Consider the following 21,889-nt stretch of genomic DNA (forward strand, 5'->3'; position numbering starts at 1 on the left):
GATGGTCTCGATCTCTTGACCTCGTGATCCACCCGCCTCGGCCTCCCAAAGTGCTGGGATTACAGGCTTGAGCCACCGTGCCCGGCCTTATTTTTCTTTTTTTTATTTTTTTTATTTGACACAGTATCTCACTGTTGTCCAGGCTGGAGTGCAGTGGTTTGATCACAGCTCACCGCAGCCTCGACCTCCTGAGCTCTGATGATCCTATTGCCTCAGCCTCCCCAGTAGTTGGGACTACAGGAGCATGCCACCATACCCAGTTAATTTTTTAAAATTTTGTTGTAGAGATGGAGGGGGGGTCTCACTATGTTGCCCAGGCTGGTCTTGAACTCCTGGGCTCCAGTGATCCTTCTGCCTCAGCCTCCCAAAATGCTCAGATTACAGGTGTGAGCCATCATGCCCGGTCCCTTGGTTGTTTTTTAATGTGGCCTCTGAGACTGGAGAGGTGAGGTTTGTGGAAAGAGCAGGAAGCCTTAGGTGTGCACCGGAGTGAAGCCCTTTCATGGCTGGGTGACTTGTCCTCCTTTGAGCCTTATTTCCTCATCTGTGAAATGAGGACAATTTTTCCTTCTAGGATTGTAGGAAGTGCCATCCGTGGTAGGCATAGCAGAGCCGCCTGGTATCCCTAAGGCACTCACTTGTCGATGGTGATCCCAGCCAGGTGACTGCAGGCGGGAGCCACACTCCCCTCCATGCTACTCCCCATCAGTGTCTGAGCTCAGTGTTCTTTGGGTCAAACTGAAGGGAGAATAAATAGAAAGGAAAATAAAAACAGGTATCAGTGAATACCAGAACTGATCAAAATAATATAGGTGAGAACAATGAGAGAGAAAAAGGGACTGCAGAGCAGGTATGTTTGAGGGTGGAGCCTGGAGAGACCAGAAGTCAAGGGGTTTGGAGAGTGAGGACCTGGGTTCCAGGCGCAGCCCTGCCATGTCCAGGTTATTTACTTCTGAGTCCTGGTGACTGGGTTCCCTTCCTTTCCTCTATATAATGGAATCTATGGCTGGGCTCATGCCTGTAATCCCAGCACTTGGGGAGGCTGAGGTGGGCAGATCACCTGAGGCCAGGACTTAAGAGACCAGCCTGGCCAACGTGATGAAACCCCATCTCTACTAAAAATACAAAAAAATTAGCCACGTGTTGTGGCCGGTGCATGTAATCCCAGCTAGTTGGGAGGCTGAGGCAGGAGAATTGCTTGAACCCCAGAGGTGGAGGTTGCGGTGAGCGCAAATCGTGCTGTTGTACTCCAGCCGGGACAACAGAGTAAAACTCACTCTCAAAAAAAAAAGGGAAATATGCACCACAGCTGCACACCTGTGGGGGAATGGCTCAAGTTCCTGTGCCTGCTTCTTTGTAAAACACTTTCCAAGGCGGGCTGCATGGTGTTTCCACTGCCCCAAGGCAGGCCCTAAGGCCTGTAAGTGGCCAGACACCAGGCTGGGGCCTACCCTTTTCAGTGGCCTGAAGGCCTCTAGGACTCAGGGCACCTGACAAACACGGCTCATCACTCATTCACTCATTCATTCAATTTTACAAACCTACTTCTTGCAGAGCACTGTTTTGGTGACTAAGACACCACCTTCTCCCCCAAGGAGCTCACAGATCCTTGGTGAGATGGAAACCCAGGGTATTCAGATACAGGGTGTGGCCTGCGCTGTGCCACTGATACACTTCTTGCCATTCCTGTACCAATTGATTTCTTGAATACTTCCATTTATGGTTTCCAGTGTGTGCTATTTTAACTCCTTGAATATATGGGGATCTCTTTATGTTTGGCCAAGGGGATCAGCACAGCCTCAATGCCCTTGGGATTCTCAAGAGCGATTTGATGCACAAGTAAAAACATGAACTAATTCGAGGGCAGTGGAGGAGGGGAAGATAGGACAAGATGTGTTATGTGCTCTCTCACAGATCCCGGAAGTGATACGGGAGCCGAGGAGTGGACTAGAAGGGCTTCCTGGAGTAGGTGACATTTGAACTGGGTCCTGGAGGATGAGATAGAATTTCCCAGGCATATGTGTTCTCAGCACAGGGAACAGCATTTGAAAAAAAAAAAGCCTGAATGATGAGAAATGCTTATTGGCCAAGTGGGTGTAGGATGATGATGGTGAACTGAGCCATGGAAAGGGGAAGAGACAGATTCAAGAGGGGTGTTCGTGTGGCAGTGCAAGATTTTGAACAGTACAGATAAACAGAGAAAAGCAGAACGATCACTCGATCTTGACACTCAAGGACAGTCACCATATGTACATATAACAATGTTTTTAGGAGACTTCATACATGTTCTTTTTAAAAGAATATTGTTTTCTTTTTCTGTGTCAGGGTGTTGGTTTGTTTTTGTTTGTTGGTTTTTGAGAAGGAGTTTCGCTCTTGTTGCCCAGGCTGGAGCGCAGTGGCTGATCCCTGCTCACTGCATCCTCCGCCTCCGGGGTTCAAGCGATTCTTCTGTCTCAGCCTCCAGAGTAGCTGGGATTACAGGCGCGCACCACCACGCCCAGCTAATTTTTGGATTTTTAGTAGAGACGGGGTTTCATCATACTGGTCAGGCTGGTCTCGAACTCCTGACCTCAGGTAATCCGCCGGCCTAGGCCTCCCAAAGTGCTGGGATTATAGGCATGAGCGACCCTGCCCGGCCGCGGAGTTGTTTTGAACAGATTTTTTCCTCTCTTTTCGGGAAGCTAACTCTTGCTGCGTGGAGAGCAACAAAGGAGGGCAAAGAACACTTAGGTTAGCAGATGCCACCATAGCCACCAGGACAGTGAGAGAGGAGCCGTCTCCCAGGTTAAGACCGTGGGGAGAGGAGCGCTTGGCCGGGGAGGAGGAGTTCGCAATGACTCACGGGTTTCTGGCTTAGGAAATAGGGTTACTGCTGATACCTTTACGAGGAAGCCGGGCAGGTTTGGAGGGGCAGATAACTAACCGAGATGGGAACACCTTGGGTGTTCGTGGAACTGTCCTGCGGGCTGTGGTCTCGCGTGGGGGCCTCCCCAGACCCGCACCCAACTGGGGCACCTGCGAGGCACGAGGCGAGTTTCCTGGGCGGGGAATGCGGCCGGGGCATGCAGGCCTAAGCCCGCTGCGCGGGCCCTTCTCGACCCAGGCTGGCGCTCGCCACCCTGCTCTCATAGGTGAGGGTGTCAGCCTCGCCGCCTCGGGCTGGAACAGGCGTTAGGTCCCCTCACTCTCTATAGTATCACGAGGTGGGGCGGGACCCGAATTCCGGCCCTGCCACTTTCTGCCTTGGTGACTCTGGAGAAGTTGCTCTGCCCCCCTCCTGCCTCAGTTTCCCCATCGGCCCACCTCGTCGGCGGACCCGAGGGCGGTCTGTAACTCGCAGGGGCCATTCCACTTCCCTGGTGGCGAGGGCTAGTGGCGTGGCTTGGGCTGGGGTCGCCACCGAGCAGGGTCTCCTGCAGGGAAGCGCAGAGCTGGGAACACGCAGCGCCGCCCCAGCGGGACGGGCGGGTCCGGGCCGGCGTCGACTCCGCGCCCCAGGGCCCGACCTGTGGCCAGGCCGCTGCTCCTGGAGTCCGCTGGGGCCAGGAACCACGGCACTCGCCGCCTCGTCGCCGTCAGAACAAAAGCCGCGGCTCAGCCCGTAGCCCCAGCGTCCCGCAGGCCTGGCCGGCGCCCGGACACCCGCCGCCCCATGCTCAGCGGCCGCGCCTTCGGCCCTTCCGCCCGAGCACGCTCGGCTCTTTCCGCCACGGCCGGCGCAGGTGGAGGGGGCGGGGCGGGGGCTGTGCGTGGTGACGCCGCGGGGGGGTGACGCACCGGCGTGCCCCGCCCCCACCCCCTCCCCGTTCAGGCTCTGGAAAGAGAAGAAAAAAAACTTTCTTTTTTTTTTAATTGAGGAATCAACAGCCGCCATCTTGTCGCGGACCCGACCGGGGCTTCGAGCGCGATCTACTCGGCCCCGCCGGTCCCGGGCCCCACAACCGCCCGCGCACCCCGCTCCGCCCGGCCGGCCCGCTCCGCCTAGCCCTCGGCGCCCATCCCGGCGGCCCCGCTCGCCTCTCGGCTCGGCCTGCGGCGGCGGAACGGGGGGTGGGGGGGCCGCGGCGGCGGCTGCGGCGACCCCGCTCGGCGCATTGTTTTTCCTCACGGCGGCGGCGGCGGCGGGCCGCGGGTGGGGAGCAGAGCCCGGAGCCCCCTCGTCGTCGGGCCGCGAGCGAATTCATTAAGTGGGGCGCGGGGGGGGGGAGCGAGGCGGCGGCGGCGGCGGCGGCGGCGGCACCATGTTCCCGGGGACTGCCTGAGCCGCTCGGCCGGGCGCCGTCGCTGCCAGCCGGGCCCTGGGGGGCAGCCGGGCCGCCGGGGCGCCCTCGCCGCGGAGTGTCGCGCTCGGGAGGCGGGCAGGGGATGAGGGGGCCGCGGCCGGCGGCGGCGGCGGCGGCGGCCGGGGGCGGGCGGTGAGCGCTGCGGGGCGCTGTTGCTGTGGCTGAGATTTGGCCGCCGCCTCCCCCACCCGGCCTGCGCCCTCCCTCTCCCTCGGCGCCCGCCCGCCCGCTCGCGGCCGGCGCTCGCTCCTCTCCCTCGCAGCCGGCGGGGCCCCCGACCCCCGCCTGGGCCCTCGCCGGCCCGGCCGCCCGCTCCCGGGGCTGTTTTCACGAGCAGGTGAAAATGGCCGAGAACTTGCTGGACGGACCGCCTAACCCCAAACGAGCCAAACTCAGCTCGCCCGGTTTCTCGGCGAATGACAGCACAGGTGAGGAGGGGGTCCGGGGCAGCGGGATCCCGGGGCGCGCTGTTACCCCTGTCCGAAAGAGAGTGCCCAGGGGTCGTGGTCGCGGAGACCGACCGAGCCGGGAGCCCGGAGCAGGCCCGGCAGCCGGTTCCCCTCGCCCCGCGCCGGAGGGTGGAAGTTCGTCGCAGGACTGTCACTGGGCCCGACTGGGGCAGCACATGCCGGATGCACTCGGCCTACCCGCACCCGATCAGCCCTCCTCACGGGGCCGCGAGTGGCACTCCAGGAGGGAAGAAGTAAAGTGTAGCGTGTGGGTTTGTTTGGTAATGCCCTACGCACCCTTCCACGGCCCTGTCCACACGCGTGGCTGTCCAGAGGAATGACAGCGGAGGGTACATTTGATGCTTAGAGAAAGCAAGATCGCGGCCAAAGGTAGCGCGATGTGTTTTCTGGATTGGCTACACATTGACCAGGCTGCAGTAGTCAGAGGACACTCAGAGTAGCCGCCAGCTTTCCAGTTAGGACTGAAGTTAGGAATGAGTGAGTTCCTTGGAAGGATGCTTAGTGCTTATTTTCAAAACTCTTTTTTTTTTTTGTCAACTAGTCATTTGTGTTTCATTTCCGTGTATAACTTCAGAAGAAAGTTAAACGGCAGATTTTAAATTCATTTAGGCTGCAGTCACCATTTGAGTTTGTTGCTTTCACCGTGTAGATGTACAAAAAATTAAGGAATGTAGGAATTCCAATTTTTCTAAAAAATGTACCAAGATACGGAATAAATCATCTTTTTTGTTTGTTTCCTCTCATTAAACAGCTTCCCTGGAAAGTTTCTTAAGTAATCATAGCTGTTTAAGAGTAGTATTTTAGTTTTCTATTCATTCAGTAATTCTGGGTCCTACTGCGCTGGTTCATGGTAACATGAACTAGTTGTATTTCCTCTTTCAGCGCTCTCTCCTTTGCGGCAAAAACTTGTGTGCCGCTGCGAACAATTCTGTCTCCAACGCAGCTTGCATTTCTCCAGTAGTCTTGCAGTGGCAGCGTCTGAAAGTCAGTTTCTAATGAATGAGTCCAAATTGAATTACATTGCTGCCTTCAGATTTGCACTAGACACAGCTGTTCAACTTGTGGAAATATTTCTGTGACCGACCACTAGCATATTCAGAAATCTCCTTCTGCTGTTGAAACAAAACTTGAATTTTGTGTCTTAAGTTTGACTACAGTTCCTGGAATCAAGTTTTGATAAGCGACATTTAATATTAATGTAGAAGTGAAAAACTATTTTTAAAAATCACGCGGAGAGTCTTATCTAGTTAAAATTTCTTAAACAGTGGGGAGAAGTAAATGATGCTCGTGGTATATAAAAATCACTAATAATGCTTTTCTTTTTAGCTGATTAAAAGTTGAGTTTGACATTAATCTTATAAAATGAACTTATTGAAGTGAGAAATCTGTAAACAACAATAGTTTTAAGTCCCTTAAACAACAATAGTTTAAGAGATCTGTACTGCGAAACAGATCTCTGTTGCTTCATTAACTTTGCTGTGTTTGAGTGAAGAATCTTCACTTCTGTGAGGTGTACCTAGGTCATACGAGGCAAGTTCAGCTTTGAAGGCCGTCTGCTGAAACTGGTAACCTGGATGGCTTTGTAGCTTTGCTGTTGTTGAATGAATTTGTTGTAGATTTTGTCTTAAAAAGCAGGACAATTAGTAACACAAGACTTAACAGAAAGCTTTGTCCTGTGTACATCCAGCTGTTTCCAAGATGGAGCCCAAAGGATAGGTTTTTTGATAGTTTCCGTTATTGGATGGCCAGATGCTTAATAAAAAACAAAATTGTTTACTTAGTAAAGAACAAAGTTGATCAAAAAGGATTTTCCACACTTTCACCTTTTCCCCTTTCCTTTCCAATTTTGATCCTTGCAAGGCTCAGGGGCTCTTTTGTGGAAACAAAAGTCAGTTTGAGATGGCTCCAATTTAATCCAAAGTAGAAAATCAGCATCATACTTAAGTTGGGTCCTGGGTTACCATTCATCACCATCACACTATTGTGAAAGGGTCTGTAAGTGTGGAGGACCAAGGAATGAATCATGATCAAGCACATTAAACAAGGGGCCAGGCACCATGGCTCATGTGTGTAATCTCAGCATTTTGGGAGGTGGACGTGGGTGGATCACTTGAGGCCAGGAGTTTCAGACCAGCCTGGCCAGCATGACAAAACTCTTATCTTTATTAAAAATACAAAAATTAGCCAGCCAGGCATAGTGGCAGGTGTCTGTAATCCCAGCTACTTGGGAGGCTGAGGCATGAGAATCGCTTGAACCTGGGAGGCAGAGGTTGCAATGGGCTAAGATCATGCTACGGCACTCTCCCTGCTGGGTGACAGAGTGAACCTGTCTCCAAAAAAAAAAAAAACCACGGGAGTCTGGTTTAACTACTAGTCTAAGAAATCAAGTAATGAGATGGTTAGCGATCTTAGGGATGTATATTAAACAAATAAATGACCCCAGTCGTTAAAGGGCTGGAGACATTTCATTAGGTGGGACAGACCAGAGAATAACATTCTTGAGGGACTTAATCTTTTTTTAGTGAGGGGATGTGTCTCCGAGGCTCCCAGGGGAAAATTTGGCCTAGTGGAGCAGGGTATGTGCCCAATGCCTGTGATCAGATTTGAGAGAGGGGACCTCTGGGAGCTGAGGGGTTGAAAGGAGGAGGAGACGCTGGCAGCCTGAGAAACAGGAGCTACTTGAACTCCAGTGCATGTTTGTGGAGACTGGCCTGTGGGGCCACCAGTGTCACTTAGATATGTCTGTGGGGGGTGGCGGTGAGCTGAGAGAAGAGTGCCCCCTCCAACACTGGGGCACTGCTCAGCCAGGATGCTGCTCATCAGGGGGCATGGGTGTTGCAAACAGCACTCCCTAAGGTCAAGCAGCACCTCCGAGCCATAAGTATCACTGCCACCGTTGAGAGACAGAAGTCACTGAAGGCTGGGAAGCTTACGCAGAGATGAAGCAGAAATAGGGAATGTGCTGCAAAGCAGGGTAGCAAGAGGAAGGAAAAACAATATCTTTCACCCCACTGAAGCAGCAGCCCCAGAGTGGCACAGAATTTGTTGGCCTCATGTTAAAGCAGCATTTCCTTGTATTATGTTGAAGCCTTAACACTTTCTCACAGATGAGGTCTTCCTTTACTTGGCACACTTACAAGAAGTGGGGACTTCATGTTATCATTATGTAGTTAGTTGAGTGGTTTGGAAACTTCTCTATTTAATATGTCCAAGTTAAAATAGCATATCCTGTCTTTCAACAGCAGAGATTCATGATTTAACAGTATAAGACAAATATCCAGGCAAGCAGTAGACTGGTTGTTTTGTTTTTTGGTCAGCTTTATTGCAAAATTTGCACACAACAGGCTGTTTATAAAGTTTTTTGAAACTACAGGCCAGGGTGGTGGCTCATGCCTTTAATCCTAGTGCTTAGGGAGACTTAGGAGGATTGCTTGAGGCCCGGAGTGGGAGACCAGCCTGGGCAACATAGTGAGACCCCTTCTCTACAAAAAAATTTAATATTAGCTTAGTGTAATAGTATAATCCTGTAATCCCAGCTATTCAGGAGGCTGTGGCAGGAGGATCGCTTGAGCCCAGGAGGTTGAGGCTGCAGTGAGCTATGATGATGCCACTGTACTCTGCCCTGGGTGAGAGAGTGAGACCCTGTCTCTGGGCTAAAAAGGAAAAGAAAAACTACATTCTGAAAATTGAACATAACTATATTTCATCCTATGCTGTATAAGTGGCTCTAAGCAGTTGTGATTACATTTTATGACGTGAATCCCTTTAAATGCAATAGGGAAGCTTATTTAAAGAAAGCTGGTGGTGAATACGGTTATCAACCAAATGATCTGTAACGTTCTGTATCAGAGTGCTCTTCTCCACATCACCTTACAGTGTCCTGTGAGGAAGGGAAGATGCTGTTACTGCTGTTTTCTAGGCAAGGAACTGGACTTGAGAGGTCATACAGGGTCAAAACCAGATCCAATCTAGTTTGTTAAAGTCAGTAGTTCTACATATTTATTTTCTAAGTCTCTATCTGTAAACATTGCATTTGCTTGAATCCAGAACCCAGGAACCTGCCATGCTTGGTGAGTTTCAGTAGCGGCCCTCCAACCCCTCAATGAAATCCCTCCCACCCATCAATGAGATCCCATCTGTGGTGGGGGCACCCAGGAATGTGTCCCTCCTCCCTGGTTAGGGGCTCCCCCTTTTCCCTGTGGTTCTGGTGTTATCGTCAGTGTGAAGCGTGTGGCTCGTGTTCCTGTTTATCTCAGGGAGAATGAGAAATGGTTATGTTATGTTACCCCATGAGTGAGTTCTGGCTAAATAGTAATGAAAGTTGTCACAGACACTGTTAGGGCTAGGACATTTCATGATCTTGCTTAGCTTTTGAATAACTGAGAGGGGTGAGAGCAGTGGCCGTGTTTGAAGGTCCTCAGGGATGAAGGTGGACAAGGACAAGTCATGCACAGGGTGCCTTAGAGGTCCTTCAGAAGATGGAGAGTCACTCATGGCTGAACATTCAGATTTGATTCTGTAATCTTAAACAATTGAACCTAACTTAAAAAGAGACTGAGGCTTAGTCCTGCAGTTGGAAGTTGATGCTTAGATTGTTAGCCTGTGTTTTCACAGCTTCTAAGTTGTATGTTGTAATTGTGTGACAAAGTATGTGATAACTTGGTGGAGTGGTGGGGGGGAGGGGGATCCATAGGTGCTTGCTTGTGTTTTTACTTAATGTATTTGAAAACAGGAAAATGATTTTGCCAAAGTTATGTCTTACCTTAGTTAAGATGAAATGTACCTTATTCTGAGTTTCTGAAGATTAGGAAAGCTTGCCAGTTTAGTTTTTGAGGTCCCGTTAGTGAGGGCACTCCCTCTTTACCTCACTCAAACCAGGTCCTTTCGTATATTCCCAGAAACATGTTAAGAGGTGTTTCTCAACAAAGGATTTGTGCTCAGATGTGTTGGTTGTAGCCGAGGAATTTGACTGCAGGCTTTCCCAGAGCCTTGTTGTGCTGATGGGGCCCTGTGAGAGAGGGGTTGCAGTTGTATACTCTCAATCCTGATTGACCCTAGAACTCTTTTTAGCCTATTTAGGGGTCTACAGACTCTGCAGAGGGCCAGAGAGCATGCATGGTTTTGTGAGCCGTATGGTCTCTTGTTGCAGCTACTCAAGGCTGCCATTTCAGTAAGAAAGCCATGGGCGATATGTAACCAGTGGGCATGGCTGTGTTCCAGTAAAACTTTAGTTATGAAGACGGGCATCTGAGGACTTGGCCCAAGGGCCGCAATTTGGTGACCCTGATATAATGTGGGACTTAATTCTCTGAGCACCCATTGGGGAGCACTGGCTTGCCACTGCTGTGCAGACAGCTTTAAGGAAAACAGCAGCAGGGCAAGTTTCCTGAGCTGCTGGAAGTGGAGCCCAGGAGCCCAGGTGAGCAGCAGGCTAGGGCAGGCCTCCTGTCTTGGAGTACTTCAGAGCTTATCAGGGCCCTCTCCCTCTTTTTCTTTTTTGTTCCTCTGTAACAGTTCTATGGAGGACTTGATTTAAAATCAAGGGAGTTTATCAGAAAGCCAGGTGACCCATTCATTTTTCTTTGTTCTTTTGCTTTTTCTTGACCCCAGTGGCCCACGTGGCATTTCTCATCCCTCTTTGTCATCTCAGGCTCTGGGCTTCCTCCCCTTCCTGTGACACCTGGAGGTGAGCGTAAGAACTCTAGAACCTTTCCACAGCTCTCTTCCCCACACTTCCCTCCCCAGGGGCAGTGCCTGACATGCAGTAAGCCCTCAGGAAATATTTGAGAGAATTGGTGAAAGAATTATATAGTATTTGATCCCTTGAAGTTCTCATCGTTTTCTTGTTAAGATTTTACTTTTAAGCAAATTGTGACCTTTCTTCAAGTTGAGTCTGTTATTTCTTTCCGTAATCCAGCTGGCCTTAGGAGTGCTGGGGCCAGAGCATGTTTGGGGCAAGTTACATAAGCTCTTTGAGCTCAGAGTTTCCTCATCTGTAACACAGAGATAATAACGATTTCCATTTCAGGGTGGTTATGAGGATAGCCTGAGATGATGTGTGTCTGGAATATGCGCTCAGTGGGAACTGACATTGGCGTTCACCAGGGAAGTTGGCCTACCTTGTAGTCCTAGGACTTACTGGGAGTGATAGTCTGATTGGACCAAGCCCTGTCTTGCAGCAGTTCTGGAAAGGACAGAAAACCATGTGCTCGTATCCAGAGACCAGTGTGCAGGCACACATGTGATAGTGTAGCACCTTAGCAGATAACACAGCCAGGAATTCTGTCATCTGTATCATTGATTCCGTCTCCATTTTTGATTGCATTTTTTTTTTTTTTTTAAGACGGGGGTTCACCATGTTGGTCAGGTTGGTCTTGAACTCCTGACCTCAGGTGATCCGCCCGCCTTGGCCTCCAAAGTGCTTGGATTATAGGCGTGAGCCACCACGCCTGGCCCTTGATTGCATTTTTAAAAATAGGAACTTGATGGCCATGAAACTTTAAAATTATGAAAACTTAAATGGTGTCGTGTGCTCTGAAATTTTTTTTCTTTTAAATCAGATCAGGATGTACACTGAAAATTCTTGATCATTTTGAAGCATATTTCATGGACTGTTTAAGCAGCACTCAAGTATGTGATTCGGTTTCTTTAGCGTGTATATTCATCTTGAAGTATCTGTTAAGTAGTAGCAGTGTACACAGGATTCTGATAGATGCCTTTGGCTTAGAACCGTCTGACAAGATAAAACCTCCAGGCAAAACTTGAGGAAAGAATACAAAATGCAGTCAACTGCAAAAACTCCAGACCCAGAAAGGGTGATCCGAATAAGGCTTTGTTTACTCCCTCCCCTGTTTCCTGAATGTCCCTGTGTGCAAAAGCCCAGGGGTGCATGCCCCAGTGGGAGGCAGGCCCTGGAATGGTTAAGGGGCCTTGGGCTCCTGTGGCAGCCCTCCTGCTGAGCCAGCACAGAGCCAGGAGTTGGGAGTTGGGGAAGCCTTCCTGTTTTCCATGCATTCCTGGTTGTTGGGAAAATCACCCTGACCACAACAGTTTCTTTCCTGGGGTATCATTGTAGGTCCATGGCTCGCATCTGAGTCCTCTTCTGGTTGTCCCTAGTCTCTCCTAAGCTCTGAAACTCCTGGCCATGCAGTCTACTTTTTAGCAGAAGTGCTCAGTGTTCCCTTTGGTCCTCTCTGAGGCCTTTTCCTTGGAATGCATCCCTCTAAATACATTCCCTGCTTTAACTGGAAAAGGATACCACTCTTTCCAGTCAGACTCAAGCTTGGCTTTCAGGAAAATTCTCCCATTGCATGAGTCTTCAATGCAGAAATGTAAGCCATGGGAGCTGTGCCTGTGGGTGATTTTGTCCATTCCCCTTTCACTGGGGGCTGTGCTCTGCTGACAGGAGAACTGCAATAGGCCACGAGCAGAGTTCCCTGTAGTGGTCAGATCTGTGCCATTTGAGCTGTGACCTGAAGAGATTTGAGTGAGGGCACACCAATTAAATTGGAGAAGGCTGTGTGAAAGCCTTGGAAGTAAGCAAAAGTGGCCCCTCTCTTTTTAAAGTTTTTTGTTGTTTAAGTTCCTAGACAGTATAGCTGATGACTGTGGCCGTCTTTAAAATACTGCCTTTAGGGTGTTATCTGGTTCTAAATGTAGGAAGCAAGGCTATTTTTGAGCTCTGTCTCTAAAAGTTGAATTCCTTTTAAACTTACCCTTAAGAAAGATTTGGATATTATCCCGTGTGACATTTTCCCCCGTGTTTCATTTCCATTAATCAAAAGACTGTTGAGTTGAACCATTGCTAAGAATAGTAAAATCTAATGGGGAAAATAATTCTACATGATTAAATCTGACTTTACTTTCCCATTTCTAGGTATCCTGTCTGCTATTGTTTGAAAATGTCTTAATTTGCCTTTCTGATACGCCATCTGTACTGTATACAGTAGGTTTATCTTCCATTTGCACCCAAATCAACCTTTTGAACCTAAATAACCTGTAAAAAGGGGAGAAAATTGGCAGTGTAGTAGAGTTGTACAGTTCTGTTGCAAAGCAAATCTTTTTATAATTCAGAAGCTGCTTCTCCTCCCCCTAGTTTGGATTTTTCTTATTAACACTGCACCACCTAAACATGTTTTAACTTTATGGTTAAAATAACCAGTGAAATAGAAAAATAAGCCACTTTTCTTTATGATAATCTGTAGAGAAGGCTGTACAACATTTAAATAAGCAGATTTGGGTATTTGATTACAAACTGAATGAGGACATAGAAATGAGCTATAGAAATTTATCAGGTAATTAGGGTTTGCTTAGACAATTATGGACTCCACGAGTTTGACCCAATTGCTTTGGATTAAAACGTTTTTAGTATTTGTCACCTGATTAAAAGTAGAACCATCTCACCATGAGTCAGAGTTGAAGGAAATGTCAAGAGTTTTTTTTTTTTTTTTTTTTTTTTTTTTTTTTTAAACTGGGAGGCCTTCAGTGTGATGCTGAGGAGGGAGCCCTGGCTCCTTAGAGTGGACTCTGAGTCCCAGCTCCCAGCTCATCAGTGCTGTGACTTTGGCTGGTGACATCACGTTTCAGTTTTGCAGGGTTGGGTGTGTGAGAGAGAGAGACAGAGAGAGAAAGAGAGATAGATCTTTAAAAGGAACTTTTTTCCCTACAAGATTCCATTTCTTTTCTTCTTTCTTTCTTTCTTCTTTTTTTTTTTGTTTTAAAGAGACGGGGTCTTGCTTGGTCAAGCTGGTCTTGTACTCCTAGCCTCCAGCAATCCTCCTGCCTCAACCTCCTGAGCAGCTGGGATTACAAGGATGGAGCCACTATGCCTGGCTCTATTTCTGTTTACTTTGATTACCTGGGTACATTGGGCTACTAGGGTACCTGGCATTTAGCAGGTTGAGGCAGCTGTTACTATTAATTGTGTGGGAAAATATTAGCCATCACCTACCTCTTGGGCCTGTGAGGACTGAGATGATGTAGCTTGACCCAGAATCAGGAGGCTTCTCCCTGAGTACATGGGAAGCTTCTGCCCCTGCCTGTTTGGCTTCCAGTACCAGCTCTAGTGCAGTTTAGGAACCAGTTTGTAAGAAAATGAGTTAAGAGCTAGTATTCGGGAATCCTACAAAATGGGTAATCGTTTGACTCATTTTACTCCGTCTGTGTTTGCAGTTCAACTGTTCTTTATTGGAAAATTGAACTCTTAATTAAATGGAACTGTGTTTCTAGTTATTGCTTCAGAACAAAGCCTTAATTTAGATTAGCACTTAGAGAAAAGGGGAAAGTGAATGCAGACAATTATAAACATAGTCTTTTTTTGAAAACAGAGTTAGGGGAGAAAATGGATTTGGGATCACTGTCCAGTTTAGTCAGGTTGACTGGTTGAAAGGAATACCAGTAAAACTCAATTTCCTCTTGGGCTCAGCTACCACTGATCTTGAAAGGAACAGATTCAGCTCTGTACTGTACTGTGAGACTTTGTTCTTCCTGCAGATTCTATAATAAGAAATTTTTTCTTTTTCTTTTTTTTTTTTTTTTGAGACGGAGTTTCTTTTTTTTCCCTGTTTGTTTTTTATTGGTGGGGTTTTGGCTCACCGCAACCTCTGCCTCCTGGGTTCAGGCAATTCTCCTGCCTCAGCCTCCTGAGTAGCTGAGATTACAGGCATGCACCACCATGCCCAGCTAATTTTTTGTATTTTTGGTAGAGACGGGGTTTCACCATGTTGACCAGGATGGTCTCGATCTCTTGACCTTGTGATCTACCCGCCTCGGCCTCCCAAAGTGCTGGGATTACAGGCTTGAGCCACCGCGCCCGGCCTATAGGAAATTTTTTAATGGAGGTTACTGTTTTTCCATTTTCCTAAATTCGGTACGATGTTGTTTTTTTTAAATAAGTAAAAATTACCCCGTAGGGGACAAATAATTTTTTCCTTAATTTGTGGATATCTTTACTTAAATCTGATTTACATATTTAGTAAGTCACCTTTACTGAAAATAACAAAAAGACATAAAATATTGGTAGGTTTTCTGTGTCATTTTGGTTGCTCCTCTAGTACGATGGGAATCGGTTTTTGTTTGAAGAGCACACCTGCCCAGAGTTGAACTTCTGTTGAAAAATCTCTAAGGGAATCATTTGAATGAGGGCGGGAGAATCCAGTGTTTTGCTTTCACTGATGAAATTCTCAGTCACTGAAACTTTAGGGGAAAACTGATTCTTTCCCAGGAGGAAGAGGGTAGATTGAGATGTTTCCTTTGTTTGGGATGCCTGTGTTCTTGGGATGCCCTCCAAGCCAGCACTGTCCAGTGGTCCTTTTTGGGAGGGTGGTTTTATTCGGTATCTGTATGACACAGTAGTGGAACCACGAGCCATATATGGCTTTGAGTACTTGAATTGTGATTAGTGTGACTTAGGAACTAAATGATAGCCACATGTGGTTAATCGCTACGGTATTGGACAGCACAGCTCTAAGTACATTTACTTTTCCTGTTTGTCTAGAGTTTGCTTTAAGATACGTATCACCTATATATTTATGAAAAAGTTCTTTTAAAACAGTCATCTCTTTTTTTTTTTTTTTTTTTTTTTTTTGAAAAGTATTTTTTTTTTTTTTTTTTTTTTTTTTTTTTTTTTTTTTTTTTTTTTTTTTTTTACTTTGTCATCCAGCCTGGAGTGCAGTGGTGAAATCGTGGCTCACTGCAACCTCCACCTCCCGGGTTCAGGCAATTCTCCTGCCTCATCCTCCCGAGTGGCTAGGATTACAGGTGTGTATCAAAATACCAAGTTAATTTCTTTTGGATTTTTAGTAGAGATGGGATTTCATCATATTGGCCAGGCTGGTCTTGAACTCCTGACCTCAGGTGATCACCCACCTTGGCCTCCCAAAGTGCTGGGATTACAGGAGTGAGCCACCGTGCCCAGCAAAATGATCACCTTTTAAAGATGCAAGACTCAAAAAAAAAATTAAAAAAAAAAGATGAAAGACTCTTTCAGAAATATTCATGGCTTAGGTCACACTGTTCAGGATTATTCACTAATTTAGAAAATATTTGTTATGCTGTGGTATAGGCCCTAGTGCTTTAGTGGGGAAACGACAGGCCCTGTCTTCGCTCTCTCATGGGTGGTTGTGGAGACTGGACTGGTAACAGCAGTCAGGTGTGACCTTGGAGAGGACGTACTGTGCATTGACTGGGGCACCAGACAGGGACTGAGCCTGTTTTGAAGGGTTTTGGAAGTCCCTGGGGGCTGTGACGTTAGCACTGACACCTGACGGTGAATAGGAGATGGCAGATAGTACTGTTCCAGGTAGAGGGAACAGCACGAAGTGCTGGCTCTTGTGACAGTTTTTGTTTTTGGCAGATGTTCACTGGGCTACCAGAATTTAGGAAGCCTCCTGGTTTTGCTTCTGAGAGGATGGAGACTGAAGGTCTTGTGGTCCTGCAATGTGGGGGTTGGTCGGGCCTGGGATCCACTCTTGCCTCCTCCCACTTCATTGTTTTATTCAGCAAATACTTAAGTGCATTTTATGTGTGGGACCCCCTGCTGGGCTATGGTGATAACAGTGGTGGCAGAAGCTGCCTCTGTTCTCACGGAACTCTGAGTTGTGCGGTTATGGGTGAGCAGTCCCACGGTGCCCACCATTGCTTATAATATTTCACACTGAGCTCGATGTATGACTAGAAGGAAGCAGATGCCTTGGGCTGGGTGGTCAGGGGGGATTGTTGCAGGAAGGATACTGGAGCTCATTGAGGGTGAGTAGAGCAGTCAGTTTGTACATCTGAGGGTGAGGTAATGTCACCAAGGGCCTTGAATGTCAGACCAAAGAGTCTGGGTTGTCTTTTTTTTTTTTTTTTTTTTAAGGCTTACAAAACAAAATTCGGTTTTAAAAAAACCATGTCCAGAGTAATTGGGGGAACTCTTGTGATTTATTTTCTGGAAGTCTAGATTGTTAAAATGTGAGCTCTTAATGAAGAGACCCCCCAGACAGGCTTTGTGTGAGCAATATGGCTGTTTTTTCACCTGGGTACAGGTGGGCTGAGATCAAAAAGGGCATCAGCGAAGAAGTTGGTTTTATAGGTTTGGGGGGGGCAGTGGAAAGTTACAGTTTAGGGCGATTTTTTGCTACCTGGGAAAAGGTCTTATGGTGTGGTTACAAAGTCCAGTGGCCTCATCAATTAGGGTGGGATTAAGGAACAATAGAGAATGTCTCAAAGTTAAGTAGGTGCCTCAGGGGTTGATTATTTCTTTGTTCTTCCAGTTACCTTAGGTTTTTCAGGAACTCATCTGGAGTGTTCCTGCAGGTCATGGAGGTTAACGTGGCATCCATGACACCTAAAAGATCTTAATAGATTAGCTTTTTCAAGGTGTATTTTTTTCATCCAATCTCTAGGGAGAGTAGACAATGCTTTCCCCTCCTGAACTCCATTTTTGGGAGGAAAAGGGCCCCATGAAAAGTAGCTTAAGAAGTGGAACTAGTTCTTATTTAAGATGTTAGGAAATTTTTATACAAACAGAATTTTCTTTTAAAAGTTTAAGTTCTTTTGAGTACTTACTATATTCATATGGTTCAGAGTTCAAAAAGGCAGAGTAATTGGTGAAAACCCTTCCTCCTCTCTGTTTCTGGGGCCACTGGTCATTCCCCTCCCCATAGGCAACCAGTGTTAGCTGTTTCTTACATATTTTAGAGGTGTACTATGCATAACCAGGCAAATATGGTCTCCTCTTTTTGCCCTAAGTAGCTCATTATATGTTATTCCACTATACGTGCATTTCAGAGTGATACATATCTCAGAGCTGTTGGAAATGTTAGTATTAGAGGTACAGGCTTTATTCTGTTTTTTAAAATTTATTTTTATTTATTTCGAGACAGGATCTCTGTTCCCCATGCTGGTGAGCAGTTATGTGATCATAGCTCACTGAAGCCTCCACCTTCTTGGCTCAGGCGATCCCACCTTAGCCTCCCAAGTAGCTAGGATCACAGGTGCATGCCTCCATGCCTGGCTTATCATTTATTTTTTTTAAATAGAGATGAGGTCTACCTATGTTGCCTAGGCTGGCCTTGAGCTCCTGGGCTCAAACATTCCTCCCACCTCAGCCTCCCAAAGTGTAGGGATTACAGTTGTGAACCACTATGCTCATCCCAGGCTTTGTTCTAATTAAGTTTTCTTTTTAATGATAATGTTTTGGTGCTGCACTTAGATAAATAACACAAAACAATTTTAATGTTTTCACGATATTATATGAATATGAATAATTGAAGTTTTCTTGGTGTTTTTTGTTTTTTGAGGCAGGGTCTTGCTCTGTCTGTTAGGCTGGAGTGAGTGGTGAGATCCTAGTTCACTGTAGCCTCAAACTCCTGGGCTCAAGCCATCCTCCCACTTCAGCCTCCAGAGTAACCTGGATTACAGGCACGCACCGCCATGCCCAGCTAATTTTTTATTTTTATTTTTGTAGAGACAGGGTCTTGCTATGTTGCCTAAGCATAAAGTTTTTTAAAAATTAATTTTATGTCATATCAAAGAATATTAGAGGTTTTGTTACTGTCATCAAATCATCAAAATTCATGTCATGTAGCCACCCCACACAGAAGTTGTGTTTATTGTTTCTCAATTCCTGGAATAGATTCTTAAAACCTCTGGTTTTTATTACCCACCTTATTAGTTGAAAGACAGATATCTGTAGATTAGCAACTACTTCAGCACCAAAGGGATAAAGTTTCTTGATTGGTAGGACTTCTAAGAACATTCTCATTTAACCCCAGACCTTTTTTTTTTTTGAGACGGAGTTTTGCTGTTGTTACCCAGGCTGGAGTGCAATGGTGCGATCTCGGCTCACCGCAACCTCCGCCTCCCGGGTTCAGGCAATTCTCCTGCCTCAGCCTCCTGAGTCTCTGGGATTACAGGCACGCGCCACCATGCCCAGCTAATTTTTTGTATTTTTAGTAGAGATGGGGTTTCACCATGTTGACCAGGATGGTCTCGATCTCTTGACCTCGTGTTCCACCCACCTCGGCCTCCCAAAGTGCTGGGATTACAGGCTTAAGCCACCGCGCCCGGCCCAATCTCTACATTAATTAACTAAATTAATGAAAACCGCGCCCGGCCCAATCTCTACATTAATTAACTAAATTAATGAAAAGGTCTGGAGTGTAGAGATTGTAAAACACTGAATATGACTCAGAAGTCCTTTAGCAAATAAAGGGTTAAATCAGTGAGTTTCTATCAGAAGAGTAGCTGAGTTCCCTGGCATGGCAGATCCAAGTGAGGGAGAGTGATCGGTACTTAGAAGGGAAGATAAGATTGAGAATCAATAAATAAAGTCAGGATAGAGAGCAAAAATGATGATTAGATTTCTAGTAGGAGTGAAAGAGATTTGCTAATGGTGTGTATAGGGAATTTCTGGAAGGAAGTCTCTAGAACTTGATTTTCATGGTTGAGTTAGGGATGTTTTGGGCTGTTTTTCATTTTATATTCTTGTGCATTTTTTTTTTTAAACAAAACAAAACTAGCTAGTGCCCTCTTCCAGATTTAATCTGTATTCAGGCAGACACTGTTGTCTCTTCTTAGCTCTCTTCCCCCTTCTTGCTTTTTTCTTCCTTTTTTTTTTGAGACGGAGTCTTCCTCTGTCACCCAGGCTGGAGTATAATGGCGCAGTATCAGCTCACTGCAACCTCCACCTCCTGGATTCAAGTGATTCTCCTGCCTTAGCCTCCCAAGTAGCTGGGACTACAGATGCATGCCACCACACCCAGATAATTTTTGTGTTTTTAGTAGAGACAGGGTTTCACTACGTTGGCAGACGGGTCTTGAACCCCTGACCTCATGATTCACCCACCTTGGCCTCCCAAAGCATTGGGATTACGGGCTCTAGCCACCATGCCCGGCCACTTTTTTCTTCTTAACTGAGGTAGCAGTAGCATAGACATGGTTGCATACCTTTATTGTCTTCTTATAGTTGCCTACTATTCCTTTATGTGAACTGTGCCTTAATTGCTTTAATCTTCTCCCCACTGATGGACATTTAGGTGATTTCCAGTCTTGTCTTCTCACAAACAGTGCTTTATGAATAGCCCTGTATAGTTATGTGGACAAGCAAATATATTGAACAGATTCATAGAAATACAATTAGTAGTTAAAAGGCATATGCATTTATAGTTTTGATCATATCAAATTTTCTTCAAGAGCATGTGTGTTGATAGAGTCTTAAAATGTGAAAAGCAGCACATATATTCTCAGTGTAGACATTGCTAGATGTATTGCTGATATCCCCCCCTACCCAAGTTGGAGTCTCGCTCTGTCACCAGGCTGGACTGCAGCGGCGCAGTCTCAGCTCACTGCAACCTCCACATCCTGGGTTCAAGCGATTCTCCCACCTCAGCCTTGCAAGTAGCTGGGACCACCACTCCCAGCTAATTTTTGTGTTTTTGGTAAAGACGAGGTTTTGCTGTGTTGGCCAGGTTGGTCTTGATCTCTTGACCTGTTGATCCCCCTGCCTTGGCCTCCTAGAGTGCTGAGATTACAGCGTAAGCCCCAGTGCCCGGCCATTATTCTTTTTTTTTGTTTCTTTCTTTCTTTCTTTTTTTTTTTTTTTTTAAAGACAGAGTCTTGCTCTGTCACACAGGCTAGAGTACGTTGGCATGATATTGGCTCACTGCAACCTCTGTCGGGTTCAAGCGATTCTGGTGCCTCAGCTTCCCAAGTAGCTGGTGTTACAGACATGCACAACCATGCCCTGCTAATTTTTTGTATTTTTAGTAGAGGAGGGATTTCGCCATGTGGGCCAGCATGGTCTCGACACCTGAGCTCAGGTGATCTGCCCACGTTGGCCTCCCAGTGCTGGGATTACAGGCATAAACCACTATTTTCAGCCACATATATTCTAATTTTTTTTTTGAGACGAAGTCTTGCTCTGTTGCCAGGTTGCAGTGCAGTGGCGCGATCCCGGCTCACCGCAACCTCTGCTTCCTAGGTTCAAGCGATTCTCCTGCCTCTAGCCTCCTGAGTAGCTGGGACTACAGGTACATGCCACCACTTGCAGCTAATTTTTATATTTTAGTAGAGATGGGGTTTCACCATGTTGTCCGGGATGGTCTCAATTTCTTGACCTCGTAATCCTCCCACCTTGGCCTCCCAAAGTGATGGCATTACAGGTGTGAGCCACCGCGCCCTGCCCATACCACAGATACTCTTTATCAACATAGTCTACAGGCATGCGTCACCATGCCTGGCTAATTTTTGTACTTTTTTTTTTTGTAGAGACCGGCTTTTGCCATGTTGCCCAGGCTAGTATTGAACTCTTGGACACAAGCAATCCACCTCCCTCTGCTTTCCAAAGTGCTGGCATTATAGGCGTGAGCCACCGTGCCCGGTCCTCGTGTACTTTTTGGATTTAATGCATTCATTTCCTGTTTGTGGCTCTCAAATAGCGCACATGCTTCCATGTGTTGTACATGGACTGGCACTTCCGAGTCTGCTTTCATGTCTGGGATATGATCTTTCCCCCTTTCTCAACTTGGTGTTGCCGCCTGCCAGCTGCATCTCACAGCATTCGGGGCAAAGGACCTGGTCTCTGGATGTTTGTTTGCTTGTTCTTATGATATGGTTGGGGAATATGAGGTGGCTGGGAATCTCGGGTCTGGGGCTGCTTCTACAAGGGCTAGATTCTAGCTCAGCCTCCACGTTCCTCCTCCTCCAGGACTGTTCTTGGCTGGAGAATCCTCTCCCTGTAAGCAGGGTGGACAGGCAGCTGACTGTGGCACCTCCCTGGGGTCTGGTGCCCCTCTCAGCTGTGGTGGTAGTAAACAATGAACCCCTTTTTGCTCTCCTGTCCCAGATAATTGGGCTAACGGGCAGGGGCTGCTGGGTTATTACTATGGTCTGGTGGCAGCTGGCTGCTGTGACAGCTACCTTCTGTTCACCCTTGTACCCACGCTTCAGGGCTGAGGGAGGTAGCACACAAACCATGCTGAGGAAACAAAATTGTCTTGGCTGTCTGGGAATGGCACTTTCCTGTAACTTCTAAGTGTACCGAATGAAAATAGGAGACTGGCTTCATTTCCAGGATAGTTTAGAGTCCCAGATGACAAAGAACTAGCTTTCTTCCCTTCCTCCCCTCCCCTCCCCTCCCCTCCCCTCCCTCCCCTT

At 47.1% G+C, this 21,889-nt stretch overlaps 1 protein-coding gene across 3 annotated transcripts in view; it reads left to right on the forward strand.

Moving 5' to 3' along the window:
- The first annotated feature begins 4,032 nt into the window (after positions 1–4,032).
- LOC108286559 (CREB binding protein) overlaps positions 4,033–21,889 on the forward strand; it is a 161,766-nt gene continuing 143,909 nt past the window's right edge. Inside the window, exon 1 of one of the 3 annotated variants that reach the window (XM_017504469.1) lies at positions 4,033–4,711. In XM_017504469.1, the coding sequence (XP_017359958.1) occupies positions 4,627–4,711 (85 nt within the window). In that variant the 5' untranslated portion in view covers positions 4,033–4,626. The remainder of the gene's footprint in view (positions 4,712–21,889) is intronic. The other 2 variants (XM_017504471.1, XM_017504470.2) reach the window with 2 other exon arrangements.

The sequence above is a fragment of the Cebus imitator genome, unplaced genomic scaffold, assembly GCF_001604975.1.
Source record: "Cebus imitator isolate Cc_AM_T3 unplaced genomic scaffold, Cebus_imitator-1.0 Scaffold322, whole genome shotgun sequence".
NCBI classification, from domain to species: domain Eukaryota; kingdom Metazoa; phylum Chordata; class Mammalia; order Primates; family Cebidae; genus Cebus; species Cebus imitator.